Source organism: Carcharodon carcharias, chromosome 21 (assembly GCF_017639515.1).
Source record: "Carcharodon carcharias isolate sCarCar2 chromosome 21, sCarCar2.pri, whole genome shotgun sequence".
In the NCBI taxonomy this organism is placed as follows: domain Eukaryota; kingdom Metazoa; phylum Chordata; class Chondrichthyes; order Lamniformes; family Lamnidae; genus Carcharodon; species Carcharodon carcharias.
Genome location: NC_054487.1, coordinates 88,350,854 through 88,376,188, shown reverse-complemented (window position 1 = coordinate 88,376,188; position 25,335 = coordinate 88,350,854). Strand labels below are relative to the sequence as shown.

Below are 25,335 nucleotides of genomic sequence, written 5' to 3'. Positions count from 1 at the left end.
GGTGCAATAGGAAAAGAATCTGTGTGCAGACTTCATCAAAGCTTTAATCTGAAAATTATGGAGAAGGTGGGAATTGTGGTGAACGGGGGTGGGGTTGGGGGGTTGGGTGGGGGGGAGGAAGGGGGGGTGCGCTGGGTGGGCAGATCTTTTAAAATGGTGTGGCTTCTGTCATTCTGTATCAATGAGAAAAGAAAGAAGCTGAGCACGGCTCTGGGAAGTGGTGACTGGTGTGTTTGGTGATATTTTAATTGTGAGGGGGTTTCTCTGATCAAGGCACTCAGCTGCTAGCACATCCCATTTGATTGGTTTCTTCGTCAGGCTCCTGGTCCCCAGCCGAGAGACTTCGCAGGCACTGAATGGAGACGAGACATCGTTCTCTCTCTCTCCTCATCTCCAGCATCTTTGTGGGGATTTTTTTGTTTGTTCCAGTAAGACTGCATGGGTTTATTTTCAATTAATTTTCCTCCAGGTTGGAGGATGAGCTGAATGATAGACGCAGCTTTTATCTAAGGAGCAAGGATAACTTTTCTTTCTCCTTGAGATTGATCAGTTTTCCAGCTTGGAAAATGGGGGAGGAAGCGGGCGTGATGGGTAAGTTCTCATTTGCAGAATCGTAAGCAAAATGGTTTTTGTTTAAAGGCTCATGAATATGCATGCAGATAATTTATTCGATTTAGTTGCTAATGAGCTGAATTTCCTTTCACAATGTGCCAGTTCTGAGGGTTGTTGTGGATTTTTTCTCTGTCGAATGCTTTGACATGTTTGGACCATGACAGGCGACCCTCTTATTTTAACATTGCTTTGTGGGAAAAGTGTTTAAACATCAACTCTGAAACACTGTCAATCGCATCCCTCTTTAAGCAGTGCTAACTGCTTGATTTGAATAGATGAGTTATCATTGACATTTTCCCCAGTCTTCATGTTTTACACTTTTATTATAATTTAAATTCAGAATGCGCTCTTGACATCATTCAGTTATATGAACTGCTAGTTGTATTTCATACTTGAATCTGTCACTGCTTATTCATAAAGACATGAGGGGCTTGGTTTGGTAATTGTCCTTCTATCACTTTTTAACTTCTTTCAAAGAAAAGTAAATAGCATTTTGATTTTGCTCTCAATTTACCATGTTACATAATGTAAAATCAGCACTGAGGTATCTTATTGAAGGAGTCTGTAAACCTCATTCTGGGTTATCACTAACAAACAGCCAAACATCACAGTAGGGAGAGTGATGGGAATCTGCTGATGCTATTTTAACTCATTTTGTACACTCATTTTGTTTAATGGCTTCATTGTGCAAACCGTGATCCTTTAACTCATGTGGTGTGAGAAAGGGTAAACCATCATACCTGAGCAACGTGAGGTAGTTACCAATTATTGCAATCGGAAATTCAGGAGAATTTCTCTTTACGCAGAGAATGGTGAGAATGTGGAACTTGCTACCTCGGGGAGTGGTTGAGGTGAATAGCTTAGAGGTACTTAAAGAGGAATCCAAATAAACACATGAGGGTGAAAGGAGTAGAAGGATATGTTAATGGAAAGAGATGAAGTCAGGTGGGAGGAGCGTCGTGTGGAGTACAAACACCAACATAGAGAAGTAGGGCCGAATGGCCTGTTTCTATACTGGAAACACTATTCAGTTCTACTTATCATTTCGTTGACGCTAAAGGAAATTGCTCAGTTTGTGATCACATCTGTTATTTGAAATCCAGTCCAGTGGAAAAAAGATAGCTAATGGTGCATCGGTTTAACCTGTTTAATGATTTCAATAAACCTCCCTCACTAATAAGGACACCGCCCATGTGCAGCAAGGAGAGTTTTACAGGAACACTTCTTGAATAATTGTAATTGATGGCAATCAGTGTGGAACTTCAAAAGGACATTGACAAGTTGTGGGCAGGTAGGTGACAGATGAAGTTCAATGAAGAGAAGTGTGAGGTGATGCATTTTGGTAGGAAGAACATGGAGAGACAGTAGAAAGTAAGGGGTACAACTCGAAAGGGTGTGCAGGATCGAGGAGCCTGGGCGTATCTGTGTATATATCATTAAAGGCAGCAGGACAGGTGGAGAGAGCAGTTAATAAAGCATATAGTATTCTAGGTTTTATTAATAGGGGCATAGAGTACAAGAGCGAGGAGGTTATATTGAACTTGTATAAGACACTAGTTAGACTTCAGATGGAGTATTGTGTACAGTTCTGGGCGCCGCACTATGAGAAGGATATGAACACATTGGAGAGAGTGCAGAAGAAGTTTATGAGAATGGTTCCAGGGATGAGAAACTTCAGCTATGAGGATAGGCTGGAGAAGTTGGGACTGTTCTCCTTGAAGAGAAGACTAAGAGGAGATTTGATAGAGTTGTTCAAAATCATGAGGGGGCTGGGCAGAGTAGAGAGGGAGAGCTGTTCCTGCTCATAAAAGGATCGAGAATGGGAGGGCACAGATTTAAAGTGATTTGCAAAAGAAGCAAGTGTGAGGTGAGAAAAAACATTTCCACACAGCGAGTGGTTTGGGTCTGGAATGCACGGCCTGGAAGTGTGGTGGAGGCAGTTTCAATCGAGGCATTCAAGAGGGCATTAGATGATTATTTGAATAGAAACAATGTGCAAGGGTTACGGGGAAAAGGTAGGAAAATGGCACCAGGTCATAATGATCATTCGGAGAGCCGGTACAGACATGATGGGCCAAATGGCCTCCTCTGCACTGTAACAGTTCTGAGATTCTGTGATTCATTGTGACTTGGAATGCGCTGCCTGAAGGAGTAATGGAAGCAGATTCAAAGGAAATTGGATAAATACTTGAAAGGAAGAAATTTGCTGGAATATGGGAAAGAGCAGGAGGGAATGGGACTAATTGAATAGATCTTTCAGAGTCAGTACAGGCACAACGGGCTGAATAGCCTCCATCTGTGCTGTAAGATTCTACGATTTTTTAAAATAATATTTCCGTTCCACTTGTAGCTGTATATTTTGATGTTTAAAGGAATATTGCCAAATGGCTTGATACAAATAAAAATACATTTGTGTAAATTGAATGGATCAATCAAACAAAACCCATGGATTTTTGGCTGTATTTAGTTTCTGCCCAGTGTTAGAGTGAACAGATGGAGTTACATTTCCTTAGACAGTCATAGTTCAAGGTGCCACTAGGATCTTAGTGTTTTTTATTTAATAGCCCACTTTGTGCATTAATTCCTCTTGTAAAACAGTTGTTTTTTTCTTAAGAACCAGTCATTTTTTTTTAATACAGACACCAAGCCCATTGTTCTGTTGCCCTTTCTCTTGGTGTTGGTGCAAGGCCGTTGGCCTGTTTCAGTCAGTGGTGTTAGCGTGATGTTTGCTCTGAATTATCTCTCATATTTAAAAGCGTTATTGTTTGTTTTGTAAAGAACTGATGCCTTAATTGGCCCGTCAGTGTAAAATGGCGACTCAGCCCCTATCGAGGTTGGCAGGCGGCTTCCTGACTACCCCCGCTAAGCCCGCCCGACGAGGGCTAAATTCGGCCCTTTGTGTCTGGCTTTAAAACATAACATCGGTTTGAATTTTAGAAAATGACATGCAGCAATGAGCATGACACTAGCAAAATTCCTCTTCCAGAGTTGATGAAAAGTCATCAACCTTAAACGCTAACCAGATTTCTCTCTCCACAGACGCTGCCAGATTGTTGAGTATTTCCAGCATTTTCAGTTTTCAGTTTAAGCTAAGTGTTCACTCGGTCTGTCTGTGTCTAATTGCCACAGATGTGGAGGTCCTGAGGTCAGTCAGAAGCTGATTGCTGTTGGCCAAAAGAAATTTGGCTCCAGATTGACGAGCGCTTGTGAAATCCTGGCCCGTCTACTGGGAGGTTGTTAAGACCAGGGGAGAAAAAAACCGGCAGGAAATGGCCAGCTTTCTTTTTCATGTCACCTCTGGCTGACCAGTTCTTTTTGTTGCTGCTAGGGAATTGATCTGTTGCTGTTTTGTGGATATGCAGTTTGTGCAAATCAGGAAAATGTGCATTTTTATGTATAGTGTGACTACGGTGAAGTAGTCGCACCCTGCTGTGAGCTCTTTGCTACAGTATTATTGATGGAGGAGTACTTGTAATGTAACATAGCAGTGTGTAACGCAACTGTGGTGAAACATGGCATAACTGTGACATAGTACAGGGGCATGGAATACAAGATAAAACAAGTAATGACAAGTTTGTATGAGCTACAGCCCTCTTCAATGGGACATTAAAGCCATCAACAACAGGTAGGATGACGCCAGCGATGGGAAACCATAGTTAGGAGGAGGGTAGATTTGGCAAACTGGGGCTGTTTTGACCAAAGCAAAGAAGGCTAAGAGAAGATTTCGTTGGCATTTTAAATGAGAGAATAAACAAAGCCCATTTCCTCGGGTTGGGGAGCGGGTGACAAGGTGGTAATTAATTCCGAATTGTCTCAAAGAGAGCAATTGGAGAAATTTCTTCACACGCAGGGTTAGTGGACCACAGAATGCTTTGCAACAGGCAGTGGCTGAGGTCCTGACCACTGCATCTTTTAAGGCAAAATTGCATAAATATTTGAAGGAGAGGAAAATGCAGGGCTGTGGAGAGAACGAAGCTGAGGCAGTGGCCATCATTTTGGAGACAAAGGGCCAAATGGCCTCTTTCAAAGTTGCACAGTTTTATGGTTATATGGCTCAATATGACAAAGGACCTCTCTTAAATTTAGAATGTTGGGAATCGTTGGTGGTGATAGCAGAATTTCAGTGAAGTGTGTTGGCAAGTTCTTACTATGTTCATGTAAAGTGGTTAAAATGTGCTCTCTGAGCAAAGCTTGGGTTTGATGGGAAAAGAACTTCTTTCACCGCCCTCTGTAGGGGCGAGGAGGTGTTTAGTGGGAAGATTTCACACGCCCACAGCAAATGTCAGCATCGGATGACCGAAGGAGTAGTCTTCCTAACGTGTTACATGAGCTTTCCATTAACACCAATTTATCAAAGGAAATGCCACACAAAAGTAAATGTCTGTATTCTTCTCAAGACTAGACCCCTGATTTGCAGGGTTCCCAATATCTTGCCCATTAAAATGAGCCACTAGAAACTTGCCAGTCAGTGGTGACTGGGCCATTCCAAACTCAATGCCCTGTTTCCAATTCACACTCCCACCAAAAGGGGGCTTTGTAACATAGCATTCTGGGAACAGGAAGAGGCCATTTAACCCCCTCGAGCTTGTTCCACCATTCAATCAGACCATGGCCAATCTGTATTTCAATTTCACTGACTCCACAATGCCTTGGTACAGTAACCCTTAACAACAATACCCAACAAAAAAATCTACCAAGCTCAGGTTTTGAAATTTACAATTGACCCTCTGCCACAACATCAGCAGCTTTGTTTGAGGAGAAAGAGTTCCAGATTTCCACTACCCTTTCTGTGTGACATACCCCTGAGGATCGAGGCCTAATTTGAAGGTTATACCCCCTTGTTTTTGAGCACCCCCTTCTCTATACCTTTGAGTTTCTCCCTATCAATTGTGGCAACTTCTTTAATCATTTTAACCCTCAGTTAGATCACCCCTTAATCTGCTACATTTGAGGGAGTACCTGCCTAGACTATGCCGACTGTCCTCATATTTTAAATCTTTCAACAAGAACCTGCTCCTTAGGATGGGAAAGAAAATCACACAATGTAAATAGACATAGTCAAGCAAATGAGTGATCTTCCCAGCATCTTCATTTTGCTTGGATGCTTGGGAAGGTGCCCCTGTGTTATGTAACAATGGACAATCTTCCTTGCATGTTAAACACCTGCACACTTCTCACCACCCGGCTGCTATCATACCCTTCATTCTCCAGGTACTATATCCCCAGCACCCACATGCTGTCATCCTGACCTTGCTCACAGTGCCTGCTTCAGAAATAAGAGTGAAGCCTGATTTTTTTAACCGGCACAATCATTGTTCCAATTAAAACTAACAAGCAATCTAGGTGCTTAAAAAATATAGACAGTGCACTGTCCCTTAATATAAGCAATGCGATCGAGCAACCTGCCTTGATGCAAACAATTGCATTGACAGCAATAATCCAGTAATGGTGTACATGCTGCTTCTTCCTTGTGACTGCTCCTTCACACAGCTGCCAACAGCACCTTTGTGCTAGGTTCAGAAAACATAGGAACATTCATACACAGATGAGGCAGCAATGGTGAATGAACACTATTCAGACGGTGCCCCATCATTTTTCGAATGGAAAGGCGTTGCATACTCTTGCAGCATTGTGATCTTGAAGGGGAACGTTGTATAATAAAACAAACAATGAAAGGGTTCCTGGGACTCAGATCTAGCCAACGGACCACATTGTGGATGAAGAGGCACAGTGAGTGATCTTTGACAACCTCTTGAGTTGAGATAGTGCATCAGGTAATGCGGTGCCTCAGTGACAGAGCATTAAAGAGAGAAAGTGATATCAAGCTTCCATGGAAGACAGGATTCCATATTTGTTATAACATGTTCCAGGTTTATACCTTTGAAAACTATGGGATGAAATGAGTCTTTGGTGATAGCAGGAGGCAGTGAATCAGCAACCTGCCTTATGGAACCAATAGGAAAGCAAGCAGTCAGTTCTTTATGATTAATCCGCTTGATTGGCTCCTTCCTTTTGTCCGAGATTAATTTCAGCCCAGTATAAATTTCACCACATTTCTACTTCCATTTCATTCTGAAGAAGAGTCATACGGACTCGAAACATTAACTCTGTCTTTCTCTCCACAGATGCTGCCAGACCTGCTGAGTTTTTCCAGCATTTTGTGTTTTTATTTATTATTAATTTAAGCCCCCCCACCCCCCGCCGCCACCCCCACCCCCGTGTTCCCTTTGTAGCTTTTAAAATACATCCATTTGTCAGGTATTTTTGATAAATATATTCTCCCACATCGTTCTGTATTTTGAAAACTCTTAAAACCCAAAAGAGAACAGCTAAACTATCTTGAACACCGAGTGGGGACTGTGCCATGAGGTGCTCAAAGTGAGTTTTTGTTTTTTTTGATTCATTCATGGGATGTGGGTATTGCCGGCTGGGCCAGTGTTTGTTACCCATCCCTAAATGTCCAGCTGGGAGATTTCAGGGCAGACCCCAGAATTGGCTGGTCTTAGCCAGGATGGATGGGGTGGGAATGGGTGGGAAACCATGACAAATTCATTATGATGCCTCGGACTGTTCCTGCTCAATCCGGTGGCTCCCTCCCAAACCGCCTCTGAACATGCTCTGTACTGATGTACCTGCGTTGAATATGAGTGAAGATACGATTAATCTTGGCAGTGATGACCCGTGTGGTGGAATAGCCCTTGCTCACACTCCGTTGAAGTAATGGAAGGCTGCTCTGACCTGTCGAATACCTAGCATGAGTCGTTGGTTTTAAAATTTGCAGTACTGAAGGAGTGCTGCACTGCCGGAGATACTGTCTCTTGGATGAGATGTTAAACCAAGTCAGTTCCCTCAGGCAAATGCAGCACCTATTTTGAAGAAGAACAAGAGAGCTTTCCCCTCCGTGCTGGCCATTTATCCCTCAATCTACAACTCAGATACAAATGACCTGGTATCAGTCGTGACTCACTCTTGCCTCAAATCACAAGGTTCTGGATTCAAGTCCTGCTCCAGATCTTTTCCACAAAAATCAAAAAAGCCGACATTGCAGTGCTGCACTGTGGAAGTGCTGCTGCACTGTCAGAGGTGCTGTATTTCAGATGAAACATTACATTGAAGCCATGTCTGCCTGTGGAGAAGGTAAAAGATCCCGTGGCTACTATTTGGAAGAAGAGTAGGGAACTTGCTCCTGGTGTCCTGGCCAATATTCAACCCTTGTTCAAAATTACAATGACAGTCTATCTGGACATTATAAGTATCACAATTACTGTTTTTGGGAGTTTGCTGTGTGCACCTTAGTTGCCGTGTTTTCTACATTACAGCAGCGCCTACACTTCAACAATACTTCAATGGCTGTGAAATGCTTTGAATTGTCCAGTAATCATGAAAAGCACAATAGAAATGCAAGTCTTTCTTTATCACATTGCTGTTAGTGGGATCTTGCTGTGTGCAAATTGCCTGCTCTGTTCTCTATACCACTCTTCAAAAAAGCATTTCATTGGCTGTAAAGGATTTTGGCATGTCTCGAGGTCATCAAAAGGCACTATATAAATGCACGTTCTTTCTGGAAGAAAATGTAACAAGGACAAAACCCTTGGGCCTCAACTTCGAAGAGGTGTGAATTACGGACTGTGCTACCCTAGCTTGGTGAATCACCGCACTGGACCTTTATTGGGGGTAGGGTGGGGTGAGGCTACATAGTTTGTAACCTTCGAGGGTGAGGCAGCTTTCACATCCCTTTACCAAACCTTCATTTTACTGAAGGATATTGGATTTGCTGACTGGCAATTGGGGAATTTGCACAGGGAAAGGAATATATATATATATATACATATATATATAGCCTGCTTGTATAATAAGATGTTACCTGTTTCTTCTATTTCATCTTTGAGACTGCAGCTAAATGGCAGGGCTGCTGCAGTGGGGTTTAACGTGTCAATTGAAATTTGGATGACAGCAGACTTGTGCACGCTTTCTGAAGCCTGTCGAACAGTGATGACAGGATTGCCATGCTTCACAGATGATTACCTTGAAGAATACACTCTCAGCATTAGCAAGTGGTTTGAGACTCTGTGCATTGAAATAATTAATGTCCTTTCTATTTTAGTTCTGAGGATAGAATTTCAACCTCACCACCCAGGCAGTAATCTGGTTCCTTCTTTCTTTCAATCTATCCATTGATCTGTCTGTCCATCCATCCAGGCACCCATCCCTCTTGATTTCTCTATTTCTATCTTTCTCTCCATTGTGCTTTTTCAATCTGTCAGACCATGTTAACAATACAAAACTCAAAAGTAGAAAGAGCGAGAGAGAGAGAGAGAGAGAGAGGGCAAGTCAGCGTTGGACATTTACAGAGGATTGAACATTGCCTTTCAATTGGTTTCAGCATCTTACACCATCTTTAGTCACTGAAATTCTCCTATGAAATGCAGCAGCTTTAAAGATGCAGGTCAGGCTAGTGACCAATTGCATGACCACACCAGAGGCAGAATGGTCCTAGATTTGCACGAAGTGCGATAGCGAGCGGGTAAAACGACATTTTAACCACAGGCCACAATGGTGGCTTCTTATGTCGTAGCGTCCAGGTCATTATCTAGGGCAAATAACACCAGAGAGAAGAATTAGTGGCTCAAAGGCTGGTGAGGGAGAAGCGGGTTCCGGTTTGTGTAGCACTGACACTAGTACTGGGTAAAGTGGGATCTGTACCGTTGGGACGGCTCTACACCTGGACCGTGTTCAAATGAGTATCCTCTCAAATTGCATAACTGGGAAGTAGAGAGGGCTTTAAACTAAACAAGAGGGTGAGGGATCAAGCTTGGGTAGAGGTAGCAATTCAAGGTGTAGCGTCAAGATAGGAGAGCAAAATGGTAATATGAGAAATGAGAATCAGAGAATGGCAGGAAGGGACAGAGAGAAAAAAACCTAAGAATACATCAATAGTCAAGACTAGATGTTACAAAGGTAACAAAAAGACAAAACTGAAGACTCTCTATCTTAATGCACACAGCATTCATAACAAAGTAAATGAATTGATGGCCCACATTGAAGTAAATAAATATGACCTGATATCAATTACAGAGACGTGACTGCAGGATGACAAGGATCGGGCCCTTAATATTGAAGGGTTCATGACATTAAAGAAGAATAGGAAGCTAAGTAAAGGTAGAGGGGTAGCACTGTTAATCAGGGAGGGCATTGGTGCAACAGTTAGAGATGACCTTGGTTCAGGAGATCAGGATATAGAATAGGTTTGGGTGGAGATGAGGAATAGTAGGGGAGAAAAGTCACTAGTGGGAGTGGTCTGTAGGCTCCTAAACAGTAACCACAATGTAGAACAAAGTATTCAAGAGAAAATATTGGTTGCTTATGATAAAGGGACAGCAATAATCATGGGTGATTTTATCTACGCATAACCTGGAAAAATCAGCTTGGCAGTAATAGCCTAGATAAGGAGTTCTTTTCGAGATAGTTTCTTAGAGCAGCATGTTATGGAACCAACCAGAGAGCAGGTTACAAAAACAAAAATTGCTGGAAAGTCTCAGCAAGTCTGACAGCATCTGAGAGAAATACCGAGTTAACGTTTCGAGTCCGTATGACTCTTCATCAGAAGATGCTGGATTTCCAGCATCCAAAGTATTTTGCTTTTATCAGAGCGCAGGTTATATTAGACTTGGCATTGTGTAATGTGACAGGATTAATTAATGACCTCAGAGTAAAGGCACCCCTAGGTAGCAGCAACTAAAATATGATTGAATTTTACATCCAGTTTGAAAGGGAGAAGAGTTGGTCTAAGACCAGTATCTTAAACTTAAATAAGGGCGACTATGTGGGGATGAAAGCTGAGCTAGCTGAAGTGAACTGGGAAACTAGGCTAGAGGATAGATCAACAGAGCAGCAGTGGCAGATATTTAAGAGGATATTTTAGGGTATTTAGGAATAAGTACATTCCTACTATAAAGAAAAATTCTAAGGGGAGGAACCATCCATGGTTAACTAAAGAAGTTAAGAAAAGCATCAAACTTCAGGAAAAAGCAAATAACTGCACAAAGATGAGTGGCAGGTCAGATAATTGGTCAGAATATAAAGAATGGCAGAGAATGTCTAAAAGGATCATCAGGAAAAAGAAATTAGAGTATGAGAGGAAGCTAGCTAGAAATGTAAAAACGCACAGCAAGAGTTTCTACAGGTATTTAAACAGGAAAAGAGTAAGTAAAGTGAGTGTTGGTCCTCTAGAGAGTGACAGTGGGGAGTTAATAGTTGATAATAAGGATTTGGTGGAAGAAATGAACAAATATTTTGCTTCTGCCTTCACTATAGAGGATACAAAAACATTCTAGTATTAGCTGTAAATCAGGAGGTGAGCGGGGGAAAGGAACTTGGTGAATTTGAAATCACTATGGAAACGGTACTGAGCAAATTGATGGAGCTGTGGGCTGGCAAGTCTCCGGGTCCCGATGGACTTCATCCTAGGGTCTTAAAAGAGGTGGCTAATGAGGTAGTCGATGCGTTGGTGTTAATTTTCCAAAATTCGCTAGATTCTAGAATGGTTCTACCAGATTGGAAAGTAGCAAATATAACCCCTCTATTCAAGAAGGGAGGGAGGCAGCAAACAGGAAACTATAGGCCAGTTATCTTGACGTCTGTCGTGGGGATATTCTTAGAATCGATCATTAAGGAGGTTATAGCTGGGCACTTAGAAGCATGCAAGGCAATTGGGAAGAGTCAGCATGGTTTTGTGAAAGTAAATTCATGTTTAACCAATTTATTGGAGTTTTTCGAAGGAGTAACATGTGCAGTGGATAAAGGGGAGCCTGTAGATGTACTGAACTTGGATTTCCAGAAGGCATTTGATAAGGTGCCACATCAAAGATTATTATGGAAAATAAAAGCACTTGGTGTAGTGGTTAACATATTAACATGGATAGAAGATTGACTGGCTGGCAGAAAGCAGAGACTATGCATAAATGGGTCTTTTTCTGATTGGCAGGATGTGACGAAGGGAGTCCCATAGGGGTCTGTACTGGGACCTCAACTTTTTACAATTTACATCAATGACTTAGATGAGGGGAGTGAAGACATGGTAGCTAAAGTTGCAGATGACACAAAGATAGGTAGGAAAGTATGTTGTGAAGAGGATATGAGGAGGTTGTAGATGGATATAGATAGGTTGAGTGAGTGGGCAAAGATCTGGCAAATGGAGCTTAAAGTGGGAAAATGTGAAGTTGTTCACTTTGGCAGGAAGAACAACAAAAACAGAGTATTACTTAAATGGAGAACATTTGCATAATTCTGAGGTGCAGAGGGATCCAGGTGTTCTAGTACATGAGTCAGAAAATGTTAGTATGCAGATACAGCAAGTAATTAAGAAGGCTAATGGAATGTTATCCTTTACTACAAGAGAGATTGAACATAAAAGTAAGGATGTTATGCTTCAGTTATACAGGGCATTGGTGAGACTGCACCTGGAATACTGTGTGCAGTTTTGTTCTCCTTATTTAAGGAAGGATGTAAATGCATTGAAGGCAGTTCAGAGGAGGTTTACTAGATTGATACCTGGAATGAGTGGGTTGCTTTATGAGGAAAGGTTGGACAGACTGGGCTTGTTCCCACTGGAGTTTAGAAGAGTAAGGGGTGATTTGATTGAAGTATACAAGATCCTGAACGGCCTTGACAAGGTGGATGTAGAAAGGATGTTTCCTCTAGTGAGTGAGTCCAGAACTAGGGAGGCACAGTTTTAAAGTTAGGGGTGACCCTTTTAGGACAGAGATAAGGAGAATTTTTTCTGTCAGAGGGTTGTGTGAGTTTGGAACTCTCTGCTTCAGAAGATGGTGGAGGTGGGGTCATTGAATAAGGTTAAGGCAGAGATAGATAGATTCTTGTTAGGCAAGGGAATCAAAGGTTAATGGGGTTAGATGGGAATGTGGAAATTGAAACACAAGAAGATCAGCCATGACCTTATTGAATGGCACAGCAGGCTCGAGGGGCTGAATGGTCTACTCCTGTTCCTATTTCTTATGTTCCCACGCCCCAAACCCGTTGCAGTAATTATACATTCTTGGGAAACACAGTGTTTCTATGATAGGTGGGCTCTCAATCACCCTCCACGCCATCACTGCGCCAGATCATCACGCTGGGTGCCACATTTATAGTACAGCCGCTCGCACACCTCTCAGTGCTTCCAGCCCACAGCTGCTACACAGAAGATGTGGCCCAAAAGGCAAGACAACTGCAGCCCCCAGGATCAATGACACATCTCTCGAGTGCCCTTTGGATGTATTGGAGGCTCGCTGTGATGTCTAGCTTGAGAGGCGGTGGCAGCGGTGGTCAGTGCCAAAGGCCAGCACAAGAGCACAGCCATCCAGTGCTGCAAGACGATGAATGATCTCCTCTGTTCCACCCCTTAATGCATCCCGGAGAATGTTGGCCACCACTTGGATGGTCAGAGTTTAGTGTGCTGCCTGACTACCCGAAACCCCAACACCTCCCCCCCACTCCACCTGACCGATTGGCAGCAGCTTTGCCCATTGGACTGCAGGCTGTGCTCTCAGCTCAGGCACAGGCATTCTCCTAACCCGCACTGCAAGGCTGCACTGTTAACCTGAACCATGGGGGAGACTGGTCCAAACCAGGATGATGAGATTGCAAGGGGCTGTGAGCACCTCCACCAGTGACTGCTCCATGGCCGGCTTCAGCAAGGAGATTGTACAAGGTGCCCCTTCATCCCCTTCACTAAAACACTCATTAGTTTGCAGTCTGTGCCCAAGGGGTGAAAAGCGCTGGAGCATTTGGTGGCTATTTCAGCCCTATGTGTTGCTCGAGTGGGCAGATAAGCTAGTGTCCCAACTCCAATCTTATCAATGTGGCTGCACCTGAACTGTCTCAGTTACAGAAGAATAGTCTCTTTATACAAGGTTTCCCTAATGCGTGGCCACTTCCCTTCCCCTCTCCCCCCCCAGCCACCGACCCCGCATGTGCTTGTGCATTACCATCTATCACAGGACAGGCCTTGCCCCCCACCCTGAAATGGCCTCAATCGCAGGGCAGCCCTTTGCCCCCACACCTCCAACATAGGCAACCCAGGTGAGCACTGTGCAACGTTATTGTGTGCTTACCTCCGAGTTCCCCTCAAAGTGAAGCCTGCCAAATGTATGCCATATATACGCTGTGGTGAAACACTTCGGCATGGGCGGACGATCCAGTGCAGGGGGTGGGAGGGATGATTTTGGCGCTGCCCTTATGATGATATGCTGATGTATTCCCAACGTCCAATGGCGGGGAACGTAACCCGCCATCGATGGGCTGAGCGGACGATCGTAAAGTGGTTTCACGACATCGTGAAACTGATTTTTGGCCTTCTTGCCATATTACCCGCTCCTGTTGCCGAGCACGGACAATGCCCACGGGCACGGACAATTCCGGCCCAGCTATATGCAATGCCAAGGCAGGTCCACACAGCAATCTGTGAAAGTTTTAACATGGGCTGTCTTGCAGCTGCATTTGCTTGCACTTTCCAAACTGTAGGTTCTTTTTTAATAAGCCACATATCAAGGGAAATAACCTGATGGGAGAAGGAGAGAATGATCTTTGTGCCATCCTCAAATATTATGCACAGGATTTTCCGTGGCTTCCACATACAGCTCATTACAGCCAGTCAGTCGGGTTAAAGAACAGATCAGCTCTGGAGATAGTTTGACTCCTGCAAGGAAGTTGCTCTGTAAATAAAATAAAATGTTACATGCAAACTAATTCCAACAAATTGAGGCTGTCGTTCCAGCTTCACTTATTGTGATTAAACCATCTGTTCCTTTGAAACATTCCAGAATAACAAAACCTTTAATAATATTAACAATGGTTTAGGGATTGAAGCACATAATATAGGCCAATACGCCAGCGTAGTACTGAGGGAGTGCTCCACTGTCACAGGGGCTGTCTCTCGAATGAGAAGTTAAACTGAGGCCTCTCAGGTGCAGTACAAGATCCTACAGTCTGTATTTTGAAGAAGAGATGGGGGGTTCTCCCTGGCGTCCTGGTCAATATTCATCCCTCAACCAACATCGCTAAAACAGATGATCTGACCATTATCATATTGCTGTTTGTGTTTTGTGTCTGTGTGAAAACTGACTGCCACATTTCCTAACTTACAACAGTGACTACACTTCAAACAATGGCTGCAAAGCGCTTTGGGCTGTCTTGAGTTCCTGATAAGCACTATATAAATGCTAGTCTTTCTTTTTTGATATTAAAAGTTAAACTATTTAAAGATTGTGTTCTTAGAGCAGAATTATGCAAACAAATTCAGGAGAGATCCTAAACAAACTGTGTCTCTAGCAGCTACTGTTCCATTGCAGTAGAATGCTGAAGTTATGGTTTGACTGACCCCAGATTCCTGTAGCTTTACACATGGCAAATGTAAGGCTTGATCACAAGATAATTATGGACCAGCAAGGCCATTCAGTCCATAATTCATCCACCTAGGAACACCCTGGACTAGCCCCACTGCAGCATCTAAGTGCTGCTAAAACAGTTGCAGGCTTTTCACCTGCAACACTTATTATGGTGCCTGTGCCATTTGCTCATTGCTACTGTGTGAAGAGGAGTTTCCTGATGTGAGTTTTGAGTTTGCCTTTTACTACTTTGAATCTGTGATCTCTCTTGTCCCAGTCAATTTAAAGTAAACTTAATCTAGAACTAGGGTTTCCGTTTAAAAATAAGGTCTCGCTCATTTAAGACAGGGATGAGGAGACATTTTTTTTCTCTCAGAGGGTCATGAGTCTTTGGAACTCTTTTCCTCAAAAGGCAGTGGAAGCAGAGTCTTTGAATATTTTTAAGGCGGAGCTAGAGAGATTCTTGATTAACAAGGGGGTGAAAGGTTATTGGGGGTAGGGAGGAATGTGGGGTTGGGATTAAAATCAGATCAGCCATGACCTTATTGAACGGTGGAGCAGGCTCAAGGGGCTGAGTGGTCTAATCCTGCTTCTAATTCGTATGCACTTAGTGAGTTTGTGTGCAGTTGTAAAATCGTTCTCAGATACCTCCTTTCCACTTTGAAATGCCCAAGTTTCTCATGTCAGGGGGTCAGCTTTATGTTCTGTCTCTGCATGGACCCCAGCTCTTCAATGTATCCCTAGTGCCTTAATATCTGGTTATAGTCACTAAGCTACAGTCTGACCAGAGCCCTATACAGTTTGATCATGACCAAGACTCTCATCTGATGATGTGACGGCTTCAAGGCTCGAGCAGCCATGTCATACAATTGCAGCACTTTCCTATATTACAACCACAACATAGTTTGCTATAGTGTCTTTAGCATAATAAAGTGGCCCAAGGTTCTTCACAGGTGCATTATAAAACATAATGGAGATTTTAGATTAGATGACTAAGGCTTGGTTAAGGGGGAGGCTTATGGGGTGCCTTAAGGAGGAAAGCGAGGTGGAGCGGTTTACAGGAAATATTCCAGAGCTTGGGGTCCAGGAAACTGAAGGTGCCTCTGCCAGTGGTTGGGTGGTTAAAATTAGGGATACTCAAGAGACCAGAATTAGAGGAGCACTGATATCTTGGAGGGTTGTGGGACTGGAAGAGATTACAGAGGTAGATGATGTTGCAGAAGTGGAAATAGGCAGCCTTAACAATGATGTGAGTATGAGATTCGAAGCTTCTCCTGCGATGAAATAGAACATCAAGGTTGCGAATAGACTTGCTCACACTCAGACAGGGAAAGGGATGGAGTGAGTAGCTGGGGAACAGAGCTTGGAGTGGAAACTGGAAACAGTGGCATCATACGAACATACGAATTAGGAGCAGGAGTAGGCCACTCAGCCTTCAAGCCTGCTTTGTATTTAATAAGAACATGGCTAATTTAATTTTAACCTCAACTCCACATTCCTGCCTACCCCCAGTAACATTTCCCTTTGCTTATCAAGAATCTATCTACCTGTGCCTTAAAAAATATTCAAAGGTTCTACTTCCAATGATTTTTGAGGAGGAGAGTTTCAAAGTCTCACGATCCCCTTAGAGAAAATATTTCTCCTCATCTCTGTCTTAAATGGATGACCCCTTATTTTTAAACAGTTGATGCCTAGCTCTAGATTCTTCCACAAGAGGAAATATCTTCTTAATGTCCACCTTGTCAAGACCCCTCAGGACAAAGAGAGTGTTAATGGTAGTGTTTAAGACCATAACACCATAAAACGTAGGAGCAGAAATTAGGCCATTCGGCCCATCGAGTCTGCTCCGCCATTCAATCGTGGCTGATAAGTTTCTCAACTCCATTCTCCCGCCTTCTCCCCATAACCTTTGATCCCCAGTCTTTAGTCTTTAGCACGACCATTAACACTCCCTTTATCTGGTGTCCTGAGACATCTTTGTTAATCTCTCCTGAGCTCCCACCTATCCATGACCTTCCATTTTGCTCCACCTCCTCCACCCCCTCTGAAACAATGTAAAATCCATCACATTTCTACTTCACTTTAGCTCTGAAGAGTCATATAGATTCAAAATGTTAAATCTGTTTCTCTCTCCACAGATGCTGCCAGATCTGCTGAGTTTTCCAGAATTTTCTGATATTATTACAATATTTCATCGCACTGTGGAGAGTATTCCATCACGCTCCTGACTTGTGCCTTGTAGATGGTGGACAGGCTTTGGGGAGTCAGGAGGTGGGTTACTCACCACATGATTCTTAGCCTGTGACCTGCTCTTGTAGCCACAATATTTATATGGCTAGTCCAGTTCAGTTTCTGGTCAATGGTAACACCTAGAATGTTGAGAGTGGGGGATTCAGCAATGGTAATGCCACTGAATGTCAAGGGGTTGTGATTAGATTCTCTCTTGTTGGAGATGGTCATTCCCTGGCATTTGTGTGGTTCGAATGTTACTGGCCACTGATGAAGCAGCTGAAGATGGTTGGGCCAAGGACACTATCCTGAGGAACTCCTGCAGTGATGTCCTGGAGCTGAGATGGTTAACATCCAGCAACTACAACCATCTTCCTTTGTGCTGGGCATGACTCCAGCCATGGGAGAGTTTTCCCCCTGATTCCCATTGACTCCAGTTTTGCTAGGGCTCCTTGATGCCACACTCGGTCAAATGCTGCCTTGATGTCAAGGGGCAGTCATTCTTACCTCATCTCTTATTTAGCTCTTTTGTCCATGTTTGGAGCAAGGCTGTAATGAGATCACAAGATGAGTGGCCCTGGAGGAACCCAAAGTGAGCATCATTGGGCAGGTTATTTCTGAGTAAGTGCCACCTGATAGCACTGTCAGTGATTCCTTCCATCACATTGCTGATCATCGAAAATAGACTAATGAGGCTGTCATTGGCCTGGTCGGATTTTTCCTGCATTTCGTGTACAATTTTCCACATTGCCAGTTAGATGCTAGTTTTCTAGCTGTGCTGGAACAGCTTGGCTAGGGGCGCGGCAAGTCCTGGAGCACAAGTTTTCAGTACTATTGCCAGAATATTGTCAGGGCCCATAGCCTTTGCAGTATCCAGTGCCATCAGCTGTTTCTTGACATCACATGGAGTGAATCAAATTCACTGAAGACTGGCATCTGTGATGCTGGGGACCTCCGGAGGAGGCCGAGATGGATCATCCACCAGGCAATTCTGGCTGAAGATCGTAGCAAAAGCTTCAGCCTTATCTTTTATACTGATGTGCTGAGATCCTCTATCATTGAGGATGGGGGTATTTGTGGAGCCTCCTCCTCCAGTGAGTTGTTTAATTGTCACCATCATTCACAACTGGATGTGGCAGGACTTCAGAACTTAGATCTGATCCTTTGGTTGTGGAATTGCTTATCTCTGTCTGCCGCTTGCTGCTTATGTTGTTTGGTATGCAAATAGTCCCGTGTTATAGCTTCACCAGGCTGACACCTCATTTTTAGGTATGCTGGTGTTGCTCCTGGCATGCCCTCCTGCACTCCTCACTGAACCAGGATTTATCTCTGGCTTGGTGATAATGGTAGAGTGGGGGATATACCGGGCCGTGAGGTTACAGATTGTGGTTGAGTACAATTCTGCTGCTGCTGATGACCCACAGCGCCTCATGGATGCCCAGTCTTGAGTTGCTAGATCTGTTTGAAATCTATCCCATTTAGCACAGTGGTAGTGCCACACAACATGATGGAGGGTATCCTCAATGTGAAGGCAGGACTTTGTTTCTACAACGACTGTGCTGTGGTCACTCCTACCGATATTGTCATGGACAGATGCAGCTGTGGTAGGCAGGTTGATGAGGATGAAGTCAAGTATGTTTTTCCCTCTTGTTGGTTCCCTCACCACCTTCCACAGAGCCAGTCTACCAGCTATGTTCTTTAGGACTCGGCCAGCTCGGTCAGTAGTGTTGCTGCCAAACTACTCTTGGTGATGGACATTGAAGTCCCCACCCAGAGTACATTCTGTGCCCTTGCCACCCTCAGTGCTTCCTCCAAGTGATGTTCAACATGGAGGAGCACTGATTCATCATGCTATCATTTAACGTCTTTGAAAGGAAATTATAAGGTCCTAAATTTTAAAAAAAAATAAAATGATGGGCCAGAAACCAGTTAGTACAAAATTCAAATTGATGTGAGTGTGTTAAATCAAAAAGAATTGGGCAGAGTCATGAAGTGTATTTAGTAATGGCTCCTTATTCATCTTATAACATCAAAGTGGGAAATATAATGCATCCTCAGTAGGAGCCTTTGATCATTAGTGTTTTCCCTTTGTATGTGATGATTCTCGTGGAGCTGCCCTGATTAATAATAGTCTCAGCCACTCTGCGTTATTTTATAAAGGGCAACCATCACCAAGTGTGGACCCTGGATAATTATGCATAATTGTACCAAAGAATCTAATTAAGTGATGGTTCTGCGGTATAATACAATGTGAACTCGACTGTGTTAAATTGGTTGATTATGGATTTCTCTCTGTCCTGTTTTAGCTGGGATGATAGCAGTTCAATCAGCAGTGGTCTCAGTGACACACTTGATAACCTTAGTACTGATGACTTGAACACAACCTCATCCGTCAGCTCTTACTCGAACATCACCGCCTCTTCCAGGAAGAATACCAGAACTCAGGTATATGTTCCACATAAAACCCCTTATACCATCGAAGTGTAATGTAGCTACAAACGAGAAAGAAAGCTATGGAGAAAATTCCAGCAAGTGGAAAGTATTTTGGATTTCATTCATTTATCTTTTTTACGCTGTTAAGATACAAAGGGAATTATTTGGATATAAAAATAAAGCTTGATTTCCCCAGTATTGTCAACAGGTTACATTTATAGAATGCTTTTCACACTCCAAATCACCTCACAGTTGAGGGTTAGATTCTATGTGAGAGAAGATGGGGGTCGGTGTGGTGAATGAGGTGTCGGGGTCGGTGACCTGAGGCAGTGTGGGAGAGATTATTTTTGATGGGTTTGGAAGGTGGGAAAGGATGAAGCAAGGCTGAAAGGCTTGGGGAGAGAGGATCAGACGCCTGAAGGCTTGGGTAGCAATGATGGAACACCCAGTAGCACAGAGTTGGAAAAGCGGAATGGACCATCAAAGGATGTAGGGCTGAAAGGGCTTACAAAAGTAGGGAAGAGAGATATTTAATATTTAAAGCTATACAAGCCTGTTGTGCACTACCATGTCCAGTCTGTAACATTGGTTGTTACTGTTGAATGAGACATTGAGAATTCTGCCATCTCAGTCCCGTGTATTAAATGCTATGTTATCCTCTCATTTCTTAATCTTTCAGCTAAGATGATACCCTTGAGGCCAGAGTTAATGTTGCCAAAAGCTATCTGTCCTTTGTGATTTAAAAATGTGTTTTGATTTGAATGCCAATAAATGAATATTTAAATATTCCTCAATGCACTCCAGATGTTGGAGGAACTCTTCTTCTGCCAATTCATCCACAGAAATGTAGTACCTCGGCAGAGCGTTCAGCTACCTATGTCTTCCTCTTTCTCCATAGTCCTGCAAATGTTTCCTTTTCAAATATTTATCCAATTCCCTTTCAAGTTGAAAATGCTTCCACCGCCCTTTCAGGCAGCGCATTCCAGATCACAACTCACTGCGTAAATAGAAACTCGCCTCATCTCCCCCTCTGGTTCCTTCACCAATTATCTTAAACCTGTGTTCTCTTCGCACCCTATCCCTTGTTACCCTTACTGAGCAAGAATTATCAACCTTGTCTCAAAGCTTCAGCTGACCCCTTGCACTATTAGCTTGTGGAGAGAGACAGTCCTGCTTGTTAGGCAGAGAATGTGAAAGACATTTTGATTCCCAGCCCTCATTCCTCAACAGCATAAAAAAAAAGCAAACAAATTACTGGCCACTGATAGACAGTTCTTACTTTACTCTGTACATTCTCACAGCTCAAAACAGACTCAGAGAAGCACTCAACATCAGAAAATGAAACTGCTTGGAGCGGTGAAGAATTGAAAAAGCCCGAGGAAGGACAAGACACGTTGAAGATGGACTCGAGCGAGAAATGGAAGAGGAACCCCTCTGATTTGTCTGATGATTCGGAGAAGGGGCAAAGGCCAACCCTGTCCCTGTCTCAAACTGGCTCATGGAGACGGGGCATGACAGCCCAAGGAGGGGTACCCACACCCCGGAACAAGCACCCCTTAAAAACCCCAGGTAAGGGCATAGAAATGATCCACTCAATGTAAGAGCAAAGTACAGAGGATGCTGGAAATCTGAAATAAAAACAGAAAATGCTGGGAATACTCAGCAGGGCTGGACAGCATCTATGGGGAGAGAAACAGAATTAATGTTTTTTTTTTAAAGTTCATTTATGGGATGTGGGCGTCGCTGGCTAGGCCAGCATTTATTGCCCCTCCCTAGCTGCCCTTGAGATGGGCAATAAACTTCGAGTCCAATGTGACTGCTCTTAGAACTCTTTACTCTAGAAAAGAGAAAGCTCAGAGGTGATTTCATCGAGGTTTTAAAATTTATGTAGGGACTCATAGGATGGACGTAGAGAGGATATTTCCACTTGTGGGGGCAGTTGAAAACAAGGGCCATCAAGATAAGATGGTCATTAATAAATCAAATAGTGAATTCAGGAGAAACCTCTTTGCCCAGAGTGTGGAACTCTCTACCATAAGGAGTATTTAAAGGAAGCTAGATAAACACACAGGGGAGAGAGGAATAGAAAGATGTGTTCATAGAGTGAGATAGGAACAGAGGGTTAGGAGCAGGAGAGGCCATTCAGCACTTGGAGCCTGCTTTTCCATTCAATAAGATCATGGCTGATCTGTTTGTAGTCTCAACTTCACTTTCCTGTCTGTTCCCCTTAACCCTCAGCTCCATTGTCCATCAAAAATCCATCCAACTCAGCCTTGAAATTCAATGACCCAGCCTCCACTGCTCTCCGGGGAAGAGAATTCCACAGGCTAATGACTCTCTCAGAGAAAGAAATTCTCCTCATCTCAGTCTTAAAAGGGAGTCCTCTTATTTTTACACTGTGTCACCTAGTTGTAGTCTTCCACAAGAAGAATCATCCTCCCGGGGGGTGGTGGGGGGGGGGGGGGTGGTGGGGGTAATTACTCCATCAATCCCCCTCAGGGGCCGAGACTTTCCAGTTCTGCCTACGTCTAGAAATGCTGCAGTTGGGATGGAAAATTTGGAGAGGCAAGATGGGAAAATCCTGGTCAGGATCTTTTATGTTTCAGTAAGATCACTTCTCATTCTTCTAAACTGCAATGGATAAAGGCCCAACCTGTCCAACCTTTCCGCATACAATAAGCCCCTCATCTCAGGAATGAGTCAAGTGAACCTTCTCAACTGCTTCAAATGCAGTTACATTAGTTTTCAAATAAGGAGACCAAAGCTGTACACAGTATTCCAGGTGTGGTCTCACCAAGGCCCTGTACAGCTGCAGTAAAACTTCCTTACCTTTATATTCCATTACTCTTGCTATAAATGCCAACATCCCATTTACCTTCCTAGTCACTTACTGTACCTGCACACTAACCTTTTGTGATTCATATACCAGGACACCCCGATCCCTCTGTACCACTGAGTTCTGCAATCTCCCTCCATTTAAATAGTATAAATAGTGCTTTTCTGTTCATCCTCCCAAAGTGGACAAGCTCACATTCTTGCACATTTTACTCCATCTGCCATATTTTTGCCCACTCAGTCAACCTGTCCAAATCCCTTTGTTGACCCTTTTTGTTGCCTTGACAACTTACTTTCCTAACTATCTTGGTGTTATCAGAAAAGTTAGCAACCATATATTTGGTAGCTTCGTCAAAGTCACTGATATAAACTGTAAATAGTTGAGGCCCCAGCACTGATCCCTGTGGCACTCCACTAGTTACAGTTTGCCAATCTGAAAAAGACCCATTTATCCCTAATCCTTGCTTCCTGCTAGATAACCAATCCTTTATCCATTCTGATATGTTACCCCCTTTACTATGAGCTCTTATTTTGTGGAGTAACCTTTGATGTTTCAGCTTGTCAAATGTCTTTTGGAAATCCAAATACACCACATCTACAAGTTCCCCTTTACCCACCCTGCTTGTTACTTCTTCAAACAACTCTAATAAATCCGTTAAACACCATTTTCCTTTCACAAAGCCATGTTGACACTGCCTGACCCCATTATGATTTTCTAAGTATCCTGCTATAACCTCCTTAATAATGGATTCCAGCGATTTCAGATGTTAGGCTAACTGGCCTATAGTTTCTTGCTTTCTGCCTCCTTCCTTTCTTGACTAAGGATGTTACATTAGCTATTTTCCAAATTGCTGGGACCCTTCCCGAATCTAAGGAATTTTGGGAGGTTATAACAAATGCCTCTACTATCACTGCAGCCACTTTTTTTTAAGACCCTAGGGTGAAGAAGGGTGGGAGGCAGCTGAAAGGACAGTTTCTGTGCTGTAAATGCTGTGTAATTCTGTGAAGCTTACAACACAGAAGGAGGCCATTCTACTTTCCCATCTGTGCTGAGTACAAGTTTTTCAATTGGGTCCTAGCTGGTCTTATCCCAAAATCATAAGAGTTTACAGATTTACAGCACAGACAGAGGTCATGATTCATAAAAAAAAAATGAAATCCCAAACAATTCAGGATGGTTATCCTTCAAATTAACCTGATAGTTTCGGTTCAGTGAGTTTGATAATGCTGTCACTTGTCACTCATTCCAGAATGGATTGAACCAACGTTCTTCAATCTGCAAGAAATTATTTGGTCCAGTTGGATTTCTTTCTCACCAACCTCCACGCATATTTTCATCAGAATCATCACCGGAGCTAAAAGGATTAAATTATGACGACAGGTTTCATGGACTAGGCTCACATTCTCTTAAATATAGAAAATTAATTGGCGATTTAATTGAGATTTTTAGGATAATTAAAGGAGTTGGTATGATGGATCTAATGGAGGTAGGCCAGAGCAAGGGGGCATCACCTTAAAATTTGAGCCAGGCCATTCAGGGGTGATGTCAGGAGGCTCTTCTTCATACAATAGGGAGTGGAAATCTGGAACTCTCTCCCCAGAAAGCTGTTAAGACTTGGGGGTCAATTAAAAATGTCAAAATGGAAATTGATAGATTGTGTTAGGTAAGGGTACTAAAGAGAATGGATTCATAGAGGTGAAGGTGGGGAGAATGGGTGGGCAGGAGAGATGAAGACAAAGATCTGGGAATTCAGGCAAAACTTCTTTATCTAGATAGCGTTGACAATGTGGAACTCACTATCACAGGGAGTGATTGAGGTGAGCAGTATTTAAGGGGAAGCTGGATAAACACATGGAGGCGAAAGGAACAGAAGGATATGTTGATGGGTTTAGCTGAAGAATAGTGTTAAACATTAACACCATAATAAATCTGTTGGGCTGAGTGGCCTGTTTCTGTGCTGTAAGTATCGTGTTTAATTGTCAACATGCCAATTACAGGAAAAACGGAAGATGCAAAAGTCTCAGAAAAGGGCAAAGTGTCCCTAAAAAGCACAACGACCCAACACTCTCCCTCAGAGGCAGGAAGGAGCAGCGGAGATGAAGGGAAAAAGCCACCATCAGGGATTGCACGCACGCCGGCTGCAGGATCCTTTGGATTTAAAAAGGCCGGCGTCTCCTCATCCAGTGTCACAACTGCCAGCGGAGCCACAGTGACCAGTGGCTCCGCCACCCTGGGAAAAGTGCCCAAGTCTTCGGGAATCCCCAGCAAGTCAACATCTGTCAGAAAGACAAGTCTGGATGGTTCCCAGAACCAGGAGGACGGGATCCTGCTGATCAGCTCCAGGACTAACCTGCAGTATCGCAGCTTACCACGACCTGACAAGTCCAGCACTGGAAACATAGCCGGCCGCGGTGGGCACCGTTCCAGTACCAGCAGCATCGATTCCAATGCTGGCGGCAAATCAGCCGGTAGCACAGCCTCCAAGCTGAGAGAGCCATCCAAAGTAGGCTCGGGTCGCTCCAGTCCCATCAGCATCAGTCAAGGTGACAGAGAGCGGGAGAAGGCAGCCACAGTGTCAGATCCGGAAAGTATGTCACTGTCAAGTTCTCCAAAGTCCAGCCCTCCGTCCATGAACAGCAGCGGAACATCAGGATTAAGACAACAGGGCTCTAAGTACCCTGATATCTCCTCACCAACGTTCCGCAGGTTAGTGACGATGCCTGTCGAAACAATTTGTGCAGGTGATTTCCTAACCCCTCTGGTTTCGTAGCGTTTTGTGACATAGAATCTGTCTCTTTCACCTTTTAAGATCAGGTGATCAAAGATTTCTGAGCTGGAACCTGC

At 43.5% G+C, this 25,335-nt stretch overlaps 1 protein-coding gene across 1 annotated transcript in view; it reads left to right on the top strand.

The window, feature by feature from the left end:
• Positions 1 to 25,335, top strand: part of nav3 (neuron navigator 3) — a 291,371-nt gene that overhangs the window by 156,557 nt on the left and 109,479 nt on the right. Inside the window, exons 7-9 of the mRNA XM_041216018.1 lie at positions 19,529 to 19,667; positions 20,957 to 21,224; positions 24,489 to 25,197. Of these exons, the coding sequence (XP_041071952.1) occupies positions 19,529 to 19,667; positions 20,957 to 21,224; positions 24,489 to 25,197 (1,116 nt within the window). The remainder of the gene's footprint in view (positions 1 to 19,528; positions 19,668 to 20,956; positions 21,225 to 24,488; positions 25,198 to 25,335) is intronic.